Here is a 20,315-nt window from a genome sequence, read left to right as displayed (position 1 = left end):
GTAATATCAGTAATAGTCATGGCTAATTCTCTTGGTGTACTTCATCCCATTAGAAAAGAAATGACAAATGCTGTGTCTCAACAACTTACACAAAATTACTCATTAGACACATTTGATTATGGAAATAAAATTAAAAGTGGATATAATAAAACATTAATTATTTAATTATGTTTTACCTGTTTTGCTTTAGTTTTTTTTACATAATTTTTCTACATGACAGTACCTTTTTGTGTCTCATATATTTGTCCAAAATGAAGTTCAAAAATGTAAAATATTTAATTCAGCAACAGCAGCATATGAGTTAGTATTTCCTCTAATTTTTCGAAATCTGTGGGAAGTGTTTCCCAATTTCCTTTGGTTGTTTCATGTCCCATATTGAAGAAAACATGAGTATGAAATGGAACCTCAGCTCTTTCAATGACTTCCCTTTTTGGGTTGACTCCGCCTCCGTATGTAGCCTTTTCATTTTCATGAGAGTGAAGTGATTTTTAGAATTCTTAGTCCTTTTCTTTAGAAGAACATTTCTACGGAATAATACAAGAAGATTTAAGAATCATTGAAGTTATAAAACTTTGGAATGAACAAACTCAGAATGGTGCTACTTGAAGACTCTGGATCTGCTGGTAAAAGCTTCTCATTTATTCTACATTTCCCCTTTAATAGGGTATATTATTATGACAGTCAATGGATGTGATTTAAAAGTGATTGGCATGAGGAGAGTAAGCAGTGGAAAAACGACATAGGCTTATATGGCAGCATCTTTGATCTGCCATAGATTCAAAATTGAAGATGTGATATAGGAATCAGAGTTGGCATTAATTTTGTAAAACTGCTGAGGTGAAATTAAGTCAGGAACTAAAGTTAACTGAAATGTATTGAGTATGAAAAAATAGTTGTTAGAAAAGATGGAATACGCAGAAATGAATATGGATAGAGAGTTAATTACATAAAGAAGATTATCTACTCTGATAAGTGAGTTATCTATTTCAAGAGTTATTTGGACATGTTAAAATCATTTAGCAGTTTTAGTTTTAAATTAGTGTTGGGTTAGAGTAATGAGAAGATATGAGAGTAATAACAGCATTAAAGAGTGTATTATGTGATAATGATATGGGTAAAGATGACAAGATTTAATATTTGAGCTTTTCAGATATGAATATCGTCACTTTATTCCATCAAGGTATTGTTCAGCTAGCTACTATTTGGCAAGCATCAAGCCAGGTACTGGTGAAATTATGGTGAACATAATAGATATAATTCATTTACTCATGGAACTTATCCTCTATCAGTGCGGCTCAGGTAGTCTTGAAGATGGGAGCATCTGTAATTGAATATCGAGGTGATTAGGGAATAGAGAAATCTCAGGATACCTTCCCTGTGCCTGCTGGGAGAATTGTCTACTATAAGTTTCATTGATGTTCTCATTTTCCAGGTTTTAAGGGTTGCCCTTGCAATTCTCATTTCTACCACCAACCTTCTTCTATTCCCTCACCTCTAGGTTGCCTATAAACATGAACATTTTCAAAGCTATTTCACTGAAACTATATGAGCCTGGGTATGAATGTTTCCTGCTCCCCTTGCAATTTAAAAGGAAGGGTTTTCTGTCTTGGTTTGACCTTCTTTGTTAATTAACCTCTGAAACCGTCTATCTTCTCCAAAGTCTTTTTTTGGGAAGATGCTACTTTTGCCCTCTTTTTTTTTTTCACAGACGTCAGAAGACATTTTGTCAACTTGAGTCCCTTCACTATTGCTGTGGTCTTACTTCTCCGTGCCTGTTTTGTCACCAGTTCTCTTGGTGAGTACTCTGTCAAATTTACTTACAGCCTTCACCCACTCTGACAAGAACAGTTAAAAAGCAAACAATTTTTCTGAAGGCTGAGTAGCATCTAAAAACTAGGTGACATGCTCCATGTATTCAAAGGATCAGATATTATTAAAAGCACACAATAAAAATCTAATCATGCGACACCAAAATATTAGCATGGTTCCTCACCAAATAAAATAAACTCACAGCAGAAAGATGAATTTTACTTAAAGATTAGAAATAATGTTGAGCTAAAAAATAGGAAAGAATACAAAGGAGGAGAAACTTCAGAATCATTAGAACAAAAGTGAATTTGGGAAACACATTAGTAAATTCAAATGCCAAAATTTATCTAAAAATGTATTGAGAGATGCCTGGTTGGTGGGACCACTGGATTCCTAAATAAAGCTAAAATAATGCCAAGGAGGCAGCTGAGATCATCTATCATCTGGGGGTGGGAAGAGAGTACAAACAGGTTTATTTTATGGTAGAAAATAGCAGGAAAATATATCCATCTTAATTTTTATTTAAGTAGATAAGTTTCAGTCTAGTGTTTTTAAGATTTATGCTATTTTACATATTTGTATGAAATAAGGGTTAAATTTCTTACAACTAGTCTTTTCATCTTCATAAATTTTCTATTAGCCTTCTTTCTATCGACCTTACGGTTTTGGAGAAATGTAAAAAGTTCATTCCCATAACGTTTTGTAGAATCTTATTTAACTTGAAAACGCTTCATGGAAATTATATAAATTGCCACTATTAAGACTCTTCAACCATAAAATAAAGCTATTAAACATTATTGTGTTACTTGCCTTTACTGGTTATATAGCACTGCTTAATTTGAAACCAGTGATACTGATACTTATATTTGAATGACTGTGAAATAACGTTCTTCTATTTTACTATGTATAGAACTGGGATGGTTCTCAAATCTGAGTTTGAAGGATAAATAATTTATGTAAAAAATAATTTTTTACCTGCTTTTTGTGACCTTGGCCAGTGACTGTCTTAATCCATTGTTGCAGGAGGAACAACCAAGGAGCTGAGGCTAGTGGATGGTGAAAACAAGTGTAGTGGGAGAGTGGAAGTGAAAATCCAGGAGGAGTGGGGAACGGTGTGTAATAATGGCTGGAGCATGGAAGCAGTCTCTGTGATTTGTAACCAGCTGGGATGTCCAACTGCTATCAAAGCCACTGGATGGGCTAATTCCAGTGCAGGTTCTGGACGCATTTGGATGGATCATGTTTCTTGTCGTGGGAATGAGTCAGCTCTTTGGGACTGCAAACATGATGGATGGGGAAAGCATAGTAACTGTACTCACCAACAAGATGCTGGAGTGACTTGCTCAGGTAAGACTTGCATTAGTCAAAGCCTCAACACAAAATCCTTGGTGGGGAAGAAATATGCAGATGGGTTAAAACCTAGAATAAGCCACTTTCCTGTAAGCAATCTAGTTCCTCCTACATAAAAGTACTCAATCCATTGCTAGAAAACCACAAAACACAAGGGCATTTTTTTTTTTAAATGAAAATAATTCTGAACACTGTGATTAATGAGGAAGTGACTGGCTTCAATTTTATACGTGATCTTAGCCAAAAAGCCAAAAAGTGGTGGCTTAAATTTTATATTCAGTAAGCTTAATGTAACCTACTATTCCTATATCATAAAAATATCATGACATCTAAGTTATTTCCTTTTTCTCTTTCCCAGTGACTTGTTTTGATGTGTTGACCCACAAATTATTACCCTTTTGTCCATTAACTGATAATCAACTTAGTGAACAAAAATCAACTATTTCTAGCTTTAATATATCATTTCTTGTTGTAGGAAGGATTCTTTGAAAGTATAATTGCTTGATCCAGTGTGCAGTGCTATTCATTTCATTTACGTTGTGGTTTTAATTTACAAAACATCTTCATATGTTTTATTGCAATTGGCCCCACAATAACTGAGAAAGCCATGTGTCAGGACATTCTGCTGGCAAATCCCAAGGGCACATTTCTGACCCAATTCAGATTCCTGGGCTCCCCATTTCTCCTTGTTTGTTTCATTCTTTTTTTTGGAAACGAAGTCTCACTCTTGTCCCCCAGCCTGGAGTGCAATGGTACAATCTCGGCTCACCGTAACCTCCACCTCCCAGGTTCAAGTGATTCTCCTGCCTTAGCCTCCCGAGTAGCTGGGATTATAGGCACCTGCCACCACACCTGGCTAATTTTTGTATTTTTAGTAGAGACGGTGTTTCACCATGTTGGCCCAGCTGGTCTCCAACTCGTGACCTCAGGTGATCTGCCTGACTTGGCCTTCCAAAATGCTGGAATTACAGGCGTGAGCCACTATGATTGGCCTGTTTCATTAATTTTTTATGCAACCCTCTCACCTCCCAGCCTCTCTCTCTCCCAGAGGACCGACTATAGAAAGGACTTATCTCTGTCCAGGCATCGTGATGTGATAAGAGAAAAACACAGTAGCATCTAGAAAAATGCTGAAATAAATTTTCCATAGCTAATATCCTATGATTTTGTGCAAGTTGTCAAATCTCTTTAAACTTCAGTTTCTGAGGACTCAATGATACAATACATGTAAAACTACTGGCATACTGTTTGGTAAGTAACAGGTGCTGAAGATCCTCATGGTTCTTTTGGTGACTCAGTTCTCTTTCTTCTTTCTCCTCTTCCTCTTCTGTCTCCTCCTTCTTTCCTCTTATTTTTAACTACTATGGGAGGTGTGAAATGGAGAATAACAAAAGTAACATCTACTGCAAAGTTTAAAATTATCATAAATTTTAGCAGGCTCTTATCATAATTATTGCTGTCTATAGAACGGGCTGTTTAGCTAAAACATCAGTGTAGTACTTTTAGCCCTTATTTTCTGTTGTTTTATAACTACCAGTGGAGTTAATCAATTTGCTTTTTGAAATTTATACACCTAAAGCTTTAGCTGGAGTCAAATTTAAATAAGTTGAGTCGAATTTATCTATTTCTATATAAAAAGAGTATTTACATCTATCCTAGTAATGGAAGGAAACAAAACAAAACAGAAAGTTTAAAAACTTTAATCTGTAAATATTTTCCTTTGTAAGTAGATACAGATAAAAATCCTAATTGCTTCCTAGATTTTAACATACTAAAATTCTCCACTGTGTGGAGCTGGGCAACATCCAAAATCAGGCACCATTTTAAGGACAACATCAAATCCCAAGTGTCCAGAGGAAACTTATTTTCTAAAATCACTTCTAAATGAATGTAACTTCTGAACTCTGGTCTTTTCTCTGCTCCAGATGGATCCGATTTGGAAATGAGGCTGACGAATGGAGGGAATATGTGTTCTGGAAGAATAGAGATCAAATTCCAAGGACAGTGGGGAACAGTGTGTGATGATAACTTCAACATCAATCATGCATCTGTGGTTTGTAAACAACTTGAATGTGGAAGTGCTGTCAGTTTCTCTGGTTCAGCTAATTTTGGAGAAGGCTCTGGACCAATCTGGTTTGATGATCTTATATGCAACGGAAATGAGTCAGCTCTCTGGAACTGCAAACATCAAGGATGGGGAAAGCATAACTGTGATCATGCTGAGGATGCTGGAGTGATTTGCTCAAGTAAGGACTGATCTTGGCTCATTCTATTCTCCAGGAGAGGACAAAAGAAAGGGGTAATAAATCTTAAAAGCCTGAACTCTTAAGAACATAATGAAGTCTGCTTCTTTTGTCACCACATTTTAACCTAACTTCAGGTTTCAGTTCTGATACCTGTGGACTTTTTACCTTACCTGAAATTAGGAGAAATAGGTTAGGGAAGAAGGGTGTGTAGTGAAACTGAGATCCAGGTCATAAGAAAAGAAGACAGTGTTTAGGAAAAGCCCATAAAGAAAGGGAGAGACCGAAAAGAAAAAGGGGAAAAAGGAAGGAAGGAAGGGCTTTACTAGGAAATTTTGCACTATGAAGTTTTAAGACGAAACCACTCCAGTTATCATCTAATCCACAAAAGCCTCCTCATTAGCCTCATTAACCCACTCCTTCCCAAATCATTTTTCAAATTCACAGAAGCAAATCACTTTTTAAAAATCAATATTGGTTTCCCATTAAAATTTTATTTATACTAGATATACATTGTATCTGTCTAGAGACTTTCACGTTGATACTCAGACTGGGGGCAGGTACAATGGTTTGTGTATGCAGAGAACCACTCTTCGTTTTTCTGTTGAATTCTTAGTATAAAAGGAGATTGAGTGTGTCTTGAACCCCAGAGAACACTTAGGAAAATAAGAGTAAAAAATCCCTATCTTCACCAGGTCTCTTTCTCTTTCTCTCTTTCTCTCTCTCTCTCTTTCTCTCTCTCTCTGTGCAAATAAATGAACTTCCATTCAAACTCATTTAAAACGAACAGAATACTGGCTCACAAAACTGGGAAATTCAGAGGGTATAGTTAGCCTCATGCATGGTTGGATTCAGGTTCTTGAACAATGTCATCTGGGTTCTATCTGTTTCTGCATGTCTTGAACAGGCTTTTTCTTGTTGAACAACGTGATCAACTGTAGCCTGAACCACAGTGAATGGAACTCCTACAAGAAAGATAGGTTTTGTTAGCTGAAGAATGTGAAGAATTTGGAGTAGAAAAATCACAGACTATACCTTCCATTCTCTTATACCCATCAAAATTTCTCTAGGCCCCCAGTTAGCACATGCTGAGGAATCACAATAAATAATATTGTGAGAATGAAAATGGAAACTGCCAGAGGAAAAAACCAGTTTAATTTATTACAGAATATTCTTCAGAATCAACATCTATTCTTTGAAGAATATTGATTTGGGGAAGGTGAAAATTGTAGTACTGAAGCCTCCTTTCTCTTTGCTCTGCTTTTAAACTAAGGAAGTGGACACAACAGGTTCAGGTATACAACACAGGCTAGGTAGTATCAATGGAGAATGCAGTCAGAGGCAAAAGGGATTGCTAAGTATGGAGGCAAACTGAAGGATGCAGGTGCCAGTTAAACACGTGCAAATATATATTAACCAGAAAAAGTAAACAGTTCTAACAAGAACTCTGTGGTGGTCAAATAGCAGGTCTCTAGATGAAATTCAGTCCCTGGATCTCCTGTTAGAAACACTTCCTGTAATATATGCTGTCTATACTGAGATGTCCATCTTCTTGCCTGATCCACTCCTCCTTCCATCTTGAATGATTTCCAGTGCTAGTACAGTACATCACAGTTTTCTCTGTCTCCACTTACATCTCTCCCGTTTTCCTTAACTCATCTTAGGTACAGCTATTTATAGTCTCATGTTCTTACTTCCTTATCGCAGACCTGTTGTGTATCTCTGTTACAGAGGGAGCAGATCTGAGCCTGAGACTGGTAGATGGAGTCACTGAATGTTCAGGAAGATTAGAAGTGAGATTCCAAGGAGAATGGGGGACAATATGTGATGACGGCTGGGACAGTCATGATGCTGCTGTGGCATGCAAGCAACTGGGATGTCCAACTGCTATCACCGCCATTGGTCGAGTTAACGCCAGTGAGGGATTTGGACACATCTGGCTTGACAGTGTTTCTTGCCAGGGACATGAACCTGCGGTCTGGCAATGTAAACACCATGAATGGGGAAAGCATTATTGCAATCACAATGAAGATGCTGGCGTAACATGTTCTGGTATGTTAAAACCAAAATCAAAACACTAAACAAAAAGAAAAGCAGAAAGAGAAAGTCCTATGCTCCTTAGGAGTAGGAATAGATGTAAGAAGTAGAAATGCCTAGTAGATTCCTTGCTGGGAATTCCTTTATACTTGTAATCTTTGACATGTTCTTTATTCAACTAGTTTGGAGAGTTGTCTGACGTCATTCTCTGTAGTAATTACTCAGACTACTGTTATGGAGCACACTTCAAACTCAGAATCTACCTGGAGCTCAGAGAGACAAAATTTCATAGGAATCTCTTTGTAAAATTTTAAATTTACTTATTTTTTAAACTTTAAGTTCTGGGATACATGTGTTTAATGTGCAGGTTTGTTACATGGGTATACATGTGCCATGGTGGTCTGCTTCGCGTATCAACCTGTCATCTAGGTTTTAACCCCCCATGCATTAGGTACTTGTCCTAATGCTCTCCCTCCCCTTTCCCCCCACCCCCTGACAGGCCCCAGTGTGTGATGTTCCTTTTCCTGTGTCCATGTGTTCTCATTGTTCAGTTCCCAGTTATGAGTGAGAACATGAGGTGTTTGGTTTTCTGTTCTTGTGTTAGTTTGCTGAGGATGATGGTTTGTAGCTTCATCCGTGTCCCTTCAAGGGACATAAACTCATTCTTTTTTATGGCTGCGTAGTATTCCATGGTGTATGTGTACCACATGTTCTTTATCCAGTCTATTATTGATGGGCATTTGGGTTGGTTCCAAGTCTTTGCTATTGTGAATAGTGCTGCAATAAACATACATGTGCATGTGTCTTTATAGTAGAAAGATTTATAATCCTTTGGGTGTATACCCAGTAATGGGATCGCTGGGTCAAATGGTATTTCTAGTTCTAGATCCTTAAGGAATCACCACACTGTCTTCCATAATGGTTGAACTAATTTACACTCCCACCAAACAGTATAAAAGCATTCCTATTTCTCCACATCCTTGCCAACATCTGTTTCCACACTTTTTAATGATCGCGATTCTAACTGTGATGAGATGGTATCTCATTGTGGTTTTGATTTGCATTTCTCTAATGACCAGTGATGATGAGCTATTTTTCATATGTTTGTTGTCCACATAAATGCCTTCTTTTCAGAAGTATCTGTTCATATCCTTCACCCACTTTTTGAGAAATCTCTTTTAAAGCAAAATTGCTCATATCTTTCTGCCACTGACAATTTTTATCAACCCTTGAAACTACAGTCCCATTTCTAACAAAAATTTGTGGTCTATCTTATTGTTTCTTAAAAAGTCAGGAAATAAGTAAGCTGTAATTTCCAGTGTATCAGTATCAGAGAAGAAAAAAGATAAAAAAAAATCCTCTGGAAGCTAACCTCCATATGTATCGATGGTTTAAGTTTGTGTTTCTTTTGCAGATGGATCAGATCTGGAGCTAAGACTTAGAGGTGGAGGCAGCCGCTGTGCTGGGACAGTTGAGGTGGAGATTCAGAGACTGTTAGGGAAGGTGTGTGACAGAGGCTGGGGACTGAAAGAAGCTGATGTGGTTTGCAGGCAGCTGGGATGTGGATCTGCACTCAAAACATCCTATCAAGTATACTCCAAAATCCAGGCAACAAACATGTGGCTGTTTCTAAGTAGCTGTAACGGAAATGAAACTTCTCTTTGGGACTGCAAGAACTGGCAATGGGGTGGACTTACCTGTGATCACTATGAAGAAGCCAAAATTACCTGCTCAGGTATGACTTTCAATCAACTTGTTAAGAAGAAGGGTGTAAATTTCCAGTACTGCCTTTGACATTGAAAAGAAACATTGGTCCTTATGACTAAATCATTCTCAAGAAACCAGAAAATATCTACACAAATTCCACTGGGAGAGACAGATAAGTTTACAATTCACATTGCACTTTAGATAGAAGTGTTTGGGTTTTGCTCACTTTGGTTTTTGAGTAATTTTTAAATCAATAGAAGTATAAGAGATTAAGGAGGATTAAAATTTAAAAAAGAGAATTCAATATTTCTTTCACAGGATGTCACCAAAAGATTTAAAAATAACCATGTTGGATAAACTGACATAACCTTCAGCTCCCTCTATTGTACTGTGAAAGAATTGTCTTTTTTTTGAAAACCTGTGGATATTTCACTGCAACCTCTTTAAAAAGCTCAAAAATGAGTTGTAAACTGGTTGGGTTTGTGGATAATCTTTAGTATTTTATGCTAATTATATTTATACAAATGCTAACTTTGTTGAAAAGTGATGCTTTTAAAATAATTCTAAAGTAAATGTAACTTTTAATCTGCAACGGAAAGACTTTAGAAAACACAGTGTACAAGAAAACCATTAAACATGTAGAGACCTCACAGAATGGAAACTTGTATGTGTTGCATGTCCTCTAACCAACAGTATGGCTCCAGATACCTCCCAACCTAGGCATGCAGCGAGGGGCATTTCCCTGATGTTACAAATGGTGCTTACCTCTAGTTAAGTGGAAATTATCCTCCAATTGAAAAAAAGGCAATCATTTAAGATGTAAATTTGAATTGCTATATTACTTTTTAGAAAATATTCTTGACCTGGCAATATAATCACATGGTTTAAACTTCAAAAGAAAAAAGTGTAAACTCTTCCCCCACTACTATCCAATTCTTTTCCTCACAGTCAACTTATGTGGTTGGAATATTTATATATTATTTGAGATATTTCAGGTAAATACAAGAAAATACAAACAAATCTATATATAACTATCATTTGCTTTCATTAGCCAAAGGGTGACATGTTGTATAAATTGTTTTGTACCTTAAGTATTCACTTAGTAAAATTTCTTGATCAAATTTCACATCGGTATTTAAAGAGCTGTCTGAAATTACTTCCATGTCTATAACATTTCTTAGTATTTATTACCGTGTATATTCATTTATTCTTTTAATTTATTTTACCTGACAAGATTAGCCATTTTCTTAGCTAAATTTTTTTAGAAAATCATTATTTGGATTTTAAAAAATTAATATTACCTTTATTTGCTTTCAAATTCATTAAAATTTACTTTTCTTTCTAATAATTCTCTTCAGATTTCCTAAAGTTTGATTTCATTTTGGCCCCTAACTTCTTGAGTTGAGTCTTAAGTTTTATTTCTTCTGTTTTACTAATATAAATATTTTAGGTTGTAGGTTTTTCTTCTAAATTTATAATGGTTTGTATATTTTCTTATTAATTGTATTTTACATTGATTAGCATTCAGTTCTGCTGTATGTAAAAGAGAAACAAATAATAGTGGCTAAAGAAAGACAGTGTTTACTTTTTCTCATTTAAAGTTAGTCAAATAGGTAAGCAGTTTAAGGCTGTTTTGGTGTCTCTGTTGTCACCAAGAAACATCCAGAATAGATTTGCTGAAGTGATTATCAAATGCTACTGGACAGGAAGGATGAGCCACCCCACAGCTCAGAGAGTTCCTTGGAAAGCCAATCTAGTAGACGACGTGTGGGCCTCTGAGAAGGTGTCTTCTGTCCACTCTCTTTCATGGGCCCCCATGTTGCTCTCAGGGTAGTTCTTCCTGGCACATTATTCTTCACAGTTACCTCCAAGTTTGGTTTGGAGAGTATCTCTATCTAAGGACAGCACACCTTTCACAATCCACTTTCTGCTAATACTGGTTTAGGGACCTTTGGATTACTTTCAAGATTGACTAATCAAGGGCTGATGTCAGCTACTCTCAAATTCAACAAAAAAGTTCTTTACAAGGTTACTAAGCTTCTAGTCTACTTGCTTTATAACCCAATGCCATCTGAAAGGAACTATAGTCCAAGAGCATATAAATATACTTTGATCTATGCTATGACCAGCCCTTCTCTTTAATTATTGACCACTGTCTTAAGGCCATTTGGAACTGTGGGTTTGGGAGGAAGGACAAGACCTAAATTCCATCTTTGCCAGTGGACTCATTGCCTTTGTATCTGGAGCATCAGTTTTATCTTCTGATAAGGCTATAGTTTTACCACCATCTCAATTTGGGGGACAGGATACTTAGAGTTTTATCTTCAATTTTTCAATTCCAAATTATGGGACTCTTGATTAACTATGTACAACACCTGCAGGCAGACCATACCACCTTATAAAATTGATATTTCTCCTCCCATTTCTGCTTGCATTCTGACTACTGTAGTCTGAATTCATCTTTCTTGTAAATGCTAAAAGTGGCAAGAAGAATCCACGTCATGCAAATATTCTGTTTTTTTGTAGTTTTGTTTCTTGTACTTTGCCCAATAAATTCTGCATTTTTTAAGCATCAGTGAGCACACGGTTTTGTTTTCAAAGTGAGGTTTGCCCAAACATTTTACCATGTGTAAGACTCATTAGCTTTTTAGGCTCTCATACCTGAGTCATTAATCCATTCTGCCCATCGACTCCATTCAACCACACCCATATTTTAGGTTGCATTACTAGAATCCCTTACTTACGGTAACATGTTCTAAATTATTCAGGATTCTATTCAGATGTGTATAATAGAAATCATAAATAATATAAATTTGCAACTTAAGATGGGCTCCGTACTTTACAGAGCTGTATTTTTGTTTGCTGTTTGCCATGTGCACTTTTTATTTCCTTTTGCAAACTCCTTTGTTATATTTCTTTAGGTTTTGGAAGTTCTTCTACTTATGTTGGGGGCCTTGGTTTTTAGCTTTTTACATGTTTTGTTAGTAATATAGTTTATACTTTTATTTCTTGATTTACTTGATACTTTCAATGATGACATACTGATACTGTCTCTGATGACTTGCTGTCTCTTTCAATAATGGACATGCTTTCTCTGTGCCTGCCAAATTCAAGCTACAAATTTGATAATCTGTTTAAATTCTTTAACTTTTATATAACACAGGGCTATATAGCTGAAAAGAACCAGAAGAATTCAACTAAGCAGGAGAATTGGAAACAATTTAAGATAAATTGTTGACAGAAAAAGGTCTAGGAAATTTTGGTCATAAAATTACTTTGAATCTCAGACATTTTGTTTGTGATGTCTGTATATGTACTAGAGAGGACATCTGACCTTAAGAAACAGTTCATCTGAGCTATGCTGTATTTCAACTTAGGATTGAGAAATAATTCTGAGATTATTATGATCTATACTTCTTCAGAGTCTGAAAAGCATTGGATGTTGAAAATACATTAATGCTTCTTTAAATCATAATTGTATATTTTATTTATCACTAAACAAAAGGAAGCAATTCTAGTTAATTATATCTCTAATTATGTTAAAGCTCTTTGTAGATCTATTCATCTTTCTAGAGAAAGAAAGGAAAACAGATTCAGTTACCTATGTCAGGGGAAAAGTTGTTGATAATGGCACTAAATCCAGGTGCAAACATTTACTTAATGGCTTTTATGTAAAAACACAGTCAGAGATTTAGCAGAAAAAAAATCAATTAAAGGGATAAATTTCCAATATTCTAACCATGTCTAAAGAGTAATGATACAAGCAGAGTGACCCATAGGATAGATTAGCATGTTACTAGCAGATTCACGAAATAAAGGCTGAGGATGGAGTCTCCAAGTCACTTTCTGAGTAGGAGAATTTGTCCTCTGCCCTGACTCAAATATGTTAGGACAAAGAAGACAAGAGGATATTTATAGAAGGGACTTTTTTTTCAATTGCTTAATGAGTTTTCACAATAGAAAACAAAATATTTGTTTTTTTGTTTGTTTCTTTTTAACTGGTTTTCTTTTGATTTATTTTGTTCAAGATGGATCCAAACAAAAGAGTAAGAAGTTACAACAAACCAGAATTTGACTTGATCTAGGAAATTGCTTTTACTTAAAGATTTAGGGCTGTCCAAAAGGGGTTGGGATCATATGAATACTAGTTAATGATATCTTAGAGAAATTTCATGCTTGAATAAAGATTCAAAAAGAAGAAATGAAAGACCATCCCACTCAAGGGTCATAAATTATTTGTGTTGTAGAGGTGTTGTTTGCTTTAAACTCTGACCTATGTTTAGAAAGTAACATGTTTTTCATCTCAAATTTGGATAGGAATTTGCTTTGTGCAGATTTAATGGATAATTGGTGAAATTTTGACATGCTGAGGTATTCTATATTGCTGTAGTACAGAATATGGTCATATTCAAAACATTTTCTAAGACATTTTAGTATCAGGTGAAAGGTTTATGAGAGATGAAAGTAAATCAGAGTATGTAGATTGGCATGGGCTGACAGTGTTTCTATATCATGGTGATAGTAACATCAAGAGATTACAAAAATTGTTGATATTTGATAGCAGATATCTATAAAGGACTTAAGACCTTTAGAAGGCCTCATTTTCAACTGAATTTTATTTATTTTTTATACTTTAAGTTCTAGGGTACATGTGCACAATGTGCAGGTTTGTTACATATGTATACATGTGCCATGTTGGTGTGCTGCACCCATTAACTCGTCATTTACATTAGGTATTTCTCCTAATGCTATCCCTCACCCCTCCCCCGACCCCACGACAGGCCCCAGTGTGTGATGTTTCTCTTCCTGTGTCCAAGTGATCTCATTGTTCAATTCCCACCTATGAGTGAGAACATGCAGTGTTTGGTTTTCTGTTCTTGCGATAGTTTGCTGAGAATGATGGTTTGCAGCTGAATCCATGTCCCTACAAAGGACATGAACTCATCCTTTTTTATGGCTGCATGGTACTCCATGGTGTATATGTCACATTTTCTTAATCTAGTCTGTCATTGATGGACATTTGGGTTGGTTCCAAGTCTTTGCTATTGTGAATAGTACTGCAATAAACATACGTGTGCATGTGTCTTTATAGCAGCATGATTTATAATCCTTTGGGTATATACCCAGTAATGGGATGGCTGGGTCAAATGGTATTTCTAGTTCTAGATCCTTGAGGAATCACCACACTGTCTTCCACAATGGTTGAACTGTTTACAGTCCCAAGAGTGTAAAAGTGTTCCTGTTTCTCCACATCCTCTCCAGCACCTATTGTTTCCTGACTTTTTAATGATCACCATTCTAACTGGTGAGAGATGGTATCTCATTGTGGTTTTGATTTGCATTTCTGTGATGGCTAGTGATGATGAGCACTTTTTCATGTGTCTGTTGGCTGCATAAATGTCTTCTTTTGAGAAGTGTCTGTTCATATCCTTTGCCCACTTTTTGATGGGCTTATTTCTTGTAAATTTGTTTGAGTTCTTTGTAGGTTCTGCACATTAGCCCTTTGTCAGATGAGTAGATTGCAAAAATTTTCTCCCATTCTGTAGGTTGACTGTTCAATCTGATGACAGTTTCTTTCGCTGTGCAGAAGCTCTTTAGTTTAATTAGATCCCATTTGTCAATTTTGACTTTTGTTGCCATTGCTTTTGGTGTTTTAGACATGAAGTCCTTGCCCATGCCTATGTCCTGAATGGTATTGCCCAGGTTTTCTTTTAGAGTTTTTATGGTTTTAGGTCTAACATTTAAGTCTCTAATCCATCTAGAATTAATTTTTGTATAAGGTGTAAGGAAGGGATCCAGTTTCAGCTTTCTACTTATGGCTAGCCAGTTTTCCTAGCACCATTTACTAAATAGGGAATCCTTTCTCCATTTCTTGTTTTTGTCAGGTTTGTTAAAGATCAGATGGTTGTAGATGTGTAGTATTATTTCTGAGGGCTCTGCACTGTTCCATTGGTCTATATCTCTGTTTCGGTACCAGTACCATGCTGGTTTGGTTACTGTAGCCCTCTAGTATAGTTTGAAGTCAGTAGTGTGCTACTTCCAGCTTTGTTCTTTTGGCTTAGGATTGTCTTGGCAATGCGGACTCTTTTTTAGTTCCATATGAAGTTTAAAGTAGTTTTTTCCAATTCTGTGAAGGAAAGTCTTTGGTAGCTTGATGGGGATGGCATTGAATCTATAAATTACCTTGGGCAGTATGGCCATTTTCACGATATTGATTCTTCCTATCCATGAGCATGGAATTTTCTTCCATTTGTTTGGTCCTCTTTTATTTCATTGAGCAGTGGTTTGTAGTTCTCCTTGAGGAGGTCGTTCACATCCCTTATAAGTTGGATTCCTAAGTATTTTATTCTCTTTGAAGCAATTGTGAATGGGAGTTCACTCATGATTTGTCTCTCTGTTTGTCTGTTATTGGTGTATAGGAATGCTTGTGATTTTTGCACATTCATTTTGTATCCTGAGACTTTGCTGAAGTTGCTTATGAGCTTAAGGAGATTTTGGACTGAGACGATGGGGTTTTCTCAATATACAATCATGTCACCTGCAAACAGGGACAATTTGACTTCCTCTTTTCCTAATTGAATACCCTTTATTTCTTTCTCTTGCTTGATTGCCGTGGCCAGAACTTCTAAAACTATGTTGAATAAGAGTGGTGAGAGAGGGCATCCCTGTCTTGTGCCAGTTTTCAAGGGGAATGCTTCCAGTTCCTTTATTTCTTTTAAAGAATGAGTTAAAAGAAATAGTTTGTATTTCTTAAGTACTTTATATTGTGTCTGAGTATTTTCAAAGAAACTCACTTATGTTGATGGTTGTGTTCCTTAACTTGACAAAGAGCATCTTCATAATATAAATCCCATTTGTTATTTCTGGTGTGTCTTTTCTTTATATTTTAAGTTTCAGCTACAGTAAGTTACTTATAATTCTTCAGTGACACCGTGCTATTTAATGAGTATATTCCTTAAAGGTTGTTTCACCCACTCTGTATTTGGCAAACTCCTCACCTTTTTTCAAGATCCAGTTTAGATCTATGGTATTCTCTCCTACATAGTCTAAAACAGAGCAGATGACTCCTTTATTTGTTAGTTTTATGTCTAATATATATTTCTATTTTTGGATTCGTCACTATTAAAATATGTATATCTTGTAGTGAACTGTGTTCGTGGAGAAGAAGGCTGTTACTGAGAAATTGAATAGCTGTGAAAAGAAGTAGCTTTTTCCTAGGTACATAAGGTAGGGAAATACATTTTAAGTAGAGAGAAAAGTTTCTACAGAGGCACAGAAGTATGAAAATTATGGCATGCCCAAGCATCTTTAGGCTGGAGCATCAAATTTGGTTGATAAAATAATAGATATTAAAGCTTTTAAGGTAACAGCATACTATTTTAAAGTGTACTAAAGAAATAGTGTTTATCACCTCTCCTTAATTTTAATAGCTGGATGAAATTAGGGAATTTGTATAAGCTGTTTGTGCTGCAGTTTGCTCAGAAGAAAAATGGGAGTGGTAATAGGGCCTACCTCACAGGAATTACACAGTGAGCTATAAGTACATGTTAGCTAATATGATGATGATGATGATTTTTAGTATTATCTGTCTTCACTGACAGACTGAACTCTGTGGCAGCCTTTTTAACCCACCCATCATCAGATGCCTAAAATAGTCAGACAACGTTATAGGTTGTTATGTCATAGGTCGTTACACTGATGCTTTTGGATTAATTACTGCATGCAAGATTATTACAGAAATCGTAAGAAAGTATGCAAGGGATCATTGCATAAATTTTAAGGAAACATTAAGTTAGCTAAAGAAAAAACATCACATGAAAATATTTGAAATTTATTAATATATTTATAATCATGGCATAAATTTCTTGGAAAAAAGACTTAGAAGCAAGGAAACAATTTAGGAAGCTATTGTAGAGGTCTGCATGACAGATGATGACAAATCACTTTACGGCAATAGCAATAAATATGCAGAAGAAGAAATATGCTGGAGGACCAAGAGATATGGTGGTTTTCTACATGTGTAATGTTTCATGAGGGTCAGCACTTTAGGCTCTGGAATATACTGTCTGGCTTCAAATTATGTCCTCTTACTAACTCTGTAGTAATTTGTTGTGTTACCTTAGCAAATTACTACATCTCACCTCTCTATGTTTCAGATTCCTTGTCTGTAAAATCAGAATGATATTAACAATTGTCTCCTAAGGCAATCTTAAGGATTAAATGAAATAATGTTTGTTAAATGCTTATTGGAATGCCAGATATATAATATAATAGATGCTCACTTAATATTCACTGCTATCATTATTACCATTATTTGTGGTAAGATAAAGTAGTGGTTCAATTTTAGGTGATTCTAATTTGGTCTGCATATCATTAATTAAATAAAGCATATAGTGGGCTTGTCATACAATAATTCATTCAACTTTGAATATTTTAAGTTCCACATGTCTAAGCAGATACGTTTGTGGATCTAAAATTAAAGAAAAAGGTATAGATGAAAATATATTTATTGGCAGTTGAGACATGTCCATTGAGCAGATGAGAAGGTTACGGACAGAACCTTGACTCAAGGAATACATGAAATGTTTTGATAAAGCAGTGTCAGAAAGAATGGAGGAGAAAATGGTACAAAGAAGGGTCACGTATACCAAACGTAACAGATGTCAAAAGGAAGAAGTCTGATGTTCATTTTGAAAATGAGAAGTATATTGAAAAGCTTTACATAGAACAATTCAAAAAGGTTGAGCAGACCCCAGATTGCAGTGCATGCAGGAATGAGTGCAAGACTAAGAGATAGCGATAGTAGATACACATTGTTTGTGGTCTCTGATGTTGTTATGAATAAAGTAAGCAAAATGTTGGAAGAACAGAGTTATCATCGCCTCTGGGGATGGTTGGCTGCGCAAGGTGAAGTCCCAGAATTCTCTCAGATGGATGAGTTCAGCTAGGAATAGAGAGGACTAGAATTATCCATACCCAACTCAAGGCAGAAAAGCCAAGACAAACAAGTGTAGGAAATCACTGAGCACCCTGGTCTCCATTTCCCACTTCACACCACCTTCCTCACCCTCATCATGAATGGAAACCTGGGAATCATATTATCTGTCACTGAAATAATATTTATTTTTCAGCCCACAGGGAACCCAGACTGGTTGGAGGAGACATTCCCTGTTCTGGACGCGTTGAAGTGAAGCATGGTGACACATGGGGCTCCGTCTGTGATTCGGATTTCTCTCTGGAAGCTGCCAGCGTTCTATGCAGGGAATTACAGTGTGGCACAGTCGTCTCTATCCTGGGGGGAGCTCACTTTGGAGAGGGAAATGGACAGATCTGGACTGAAGAATTCCAGTGTGAGGGACATGAGTCCCATCTTTCACTCTGCCCAGTAGCACCCCGCCCAGAAGGAACTTGTAGCCACAGCAGGGATGTTGGAGTAGTCTGCTCAAGTAAGACCCAGAAAACATCTTTAATTGGTTCTCATACTGTGAAAGGGATGGGGTTAGGGAATCATAGCTGTCTTTTTCTAAAGCCCTGTCTCCTTCCAGGATACACAGAAATTCGCTTGGTGAATGGCAAGACCCCATGTGAGGGCAGAGTGGAGCTCAAAACGCTTAATGCCTGGGGATCCCTCTGCAACTCTCACTGGGACATAGAAGATGCCCACGTTCTTTGCCAACAACTTAAATGTGGAGTTGCCCTTTCTACCCCAGGAGGAGCACATTTTGGAAAAGGAAATGGTCAGGTCTGGAGGCATATGTTTCACTGCACTGGGACTGAGCAGCACATGGGAGATTGTCCTGTAACTGCTCTGGGTGCTTCACTATGTCCTTCAGGGCAAGTGGCCTCTGTAATTTGCTCAGGTAAGAGGATGAGGGGCAGCCAGTGATGAGTCTTAAGAGAAGGTGTACATAGGGTTGAAGAACAAAAGTGAAATGCAATGATCCATTTTGAAGGGTCATGAAAGGAATGAATACTAATTCATGCTTCAGAGTATTAACCTCATTTGTCTTTCAGAGAGTGAACAAACCTAATTTTGATGGACTTTATAGTTATCCAGTGCTTACTATGTGCCAAGCCCATCTCAAAGCACCTGATTTATTCCAAACTTGTTGACCATCCACCTTCCCCTCTCTCTAAGCTATGTTTGTCCTCAACTCATTCATATAACATTTCGTCTGACTCCCCTAACCTTTTGTATCTTGTATGACTGAGTACTTTGGTGTTTGCAGGAAACCAGTCCCAAACACTGTCCTCGTGCAATTCATCATCTCTGGGCCCAACAAGGCCTACCATTCCAGAAGAAAGTGCTGTGGCCTGCATAGGTGAGACTCTGTGACAAATCTATGAAAATATTAATAACAAGCGGAATGCTTGTTATTAATATTTTCATTTCTCTTTGCAGAGAGTGGTCAACTTCGCTTGGTAAATGGAGGAGGTCGCTGTGCTGGGAGAGTAGAGATTTATCATGAGGGCTCCTGGGGCACCATCTGTGATGACAGCTGGGACCTGAGCGATGCCCACGTGGTGTGCAGACAGCTGGGCTGTGGAGAGGCCATTAATGCCACTGGTTCTGCTCATTTTGGAGAAGGAACAGGGCCCATCTGGCTGGATGAGATGAAATGCAATGGAAAAGAATCCCGCATTTGGCAGTGCCATTCACATGGCTGGGGGCAGCAAAACTGCAGGCACAAGGAGGATGCAGGAGTTATCTGCTCAGGTAAATTATGCATATTACCTCTGGTCACAATTACATAGAGAAAGGACTGAGAGAGGGTAGTGAGGGGTATTAATCTTAAAGATTTTCCTGAAAAGTAGGTCCAAAAGGAACTATTGTGGGAGTCAGGACAACAGAAGTCTGGGTTTGATGTGCTGGTGGTACTTCATGAGCAAGGTAGTGTAACATTGTAAAGAGAAAAGACCAGAAATGGTCTTGTATATCATGAAAATGACAACAAAGTTCATAATGAAGGTTTTTAATAAATATATTTTGGGCTGGATATTAGATAGTGATCCAATGGCAACCCTTGATAATTACAGTATTAATAAACAAGTAGATTTAAAGGGATAAGAAGAAATACGTATGTTGCATCATTCTACAGAAAAAAAGATAATTATCATGCCCAAGCAATTTTTCATGGCAGATAAATGAGACTTACTTGTCATAGAAAC

At 36.8% G+C, this 20,315-nt stretch overlaps 1 protein-coding gene across 5 annotated transcripts in view; it reads left to right on the top strand.

The window, feature by feature from the left end:
• The first annotated feature begins 314 nt into the window (after positions 1-314).
• CD163 (CD163 molecule) overlaps positions 315-20,315 on the top strand; it is a 34,642-nt gene continuing 14,641 nt past the window's right edge. For 2 of the 5 annotated variants that reach the window (XM_073020448.1, XM_073020449.1), the window contains exons 1-10: positions 317-623; positions 1,709-1,795; positions 2,833-3,156; positions 5,085-5,405; positions 7,134-7,454; positions 8,854-9,174; positions 18,278-18,592; positions 18,692-19,006; positions 19,376-19,468; positions 19,549-19,863. In XM_073020448.1, the coding sequence (XP_072876549.1) occupies positions 578-623; positions 1,709-1,795; positions 2,833-3,156; positions 5,085-5,405; positions 7,134-7,454; positions 8,854-9,174; positions 18,278-18,592; positions 18,692-19,006; positions 19,376-19,468; positions 19,549-19,863 (2,458 nt within the window). In that variant the 5' untranslated portion in view covers positions 317-577. Of the gene's footprint in view, positions 624-1,708; positions 1,796-2,832; positions 3,157-5,084; positions 5,406-7,133; positions 7,455-8,853; positions 9,175-18,277; positions 19,007-19,375; positions 19,469-19,548; positions 19,864-20,315 lie in introns of all 5 variants that reach the window. The other 3 variants (XM_073020446.1, XM_073020447.1, XM_073020445.1) reach the window with 3 other exon arrangements.

This window comes from Chlorocebus sabaeus, chromosome 11 (genome assembly GCF_047675955.1).
Source record: "Chlorocebus sabaeus isolate Y175 chromosome 11, mChlSab1.0.hap1, whole genome shotgun sequence".
In the NCBI taxonomy this organism is placed as follows: Eukaryota; Metazoa; Chordata; class Mammalia; order Primates; family Cercopithecidae; genus Chlorocebus; species Chlorocebus sabaeus.
This window is presented reverse-complemented; position numbering and strand designations above follow the sequence as displayed.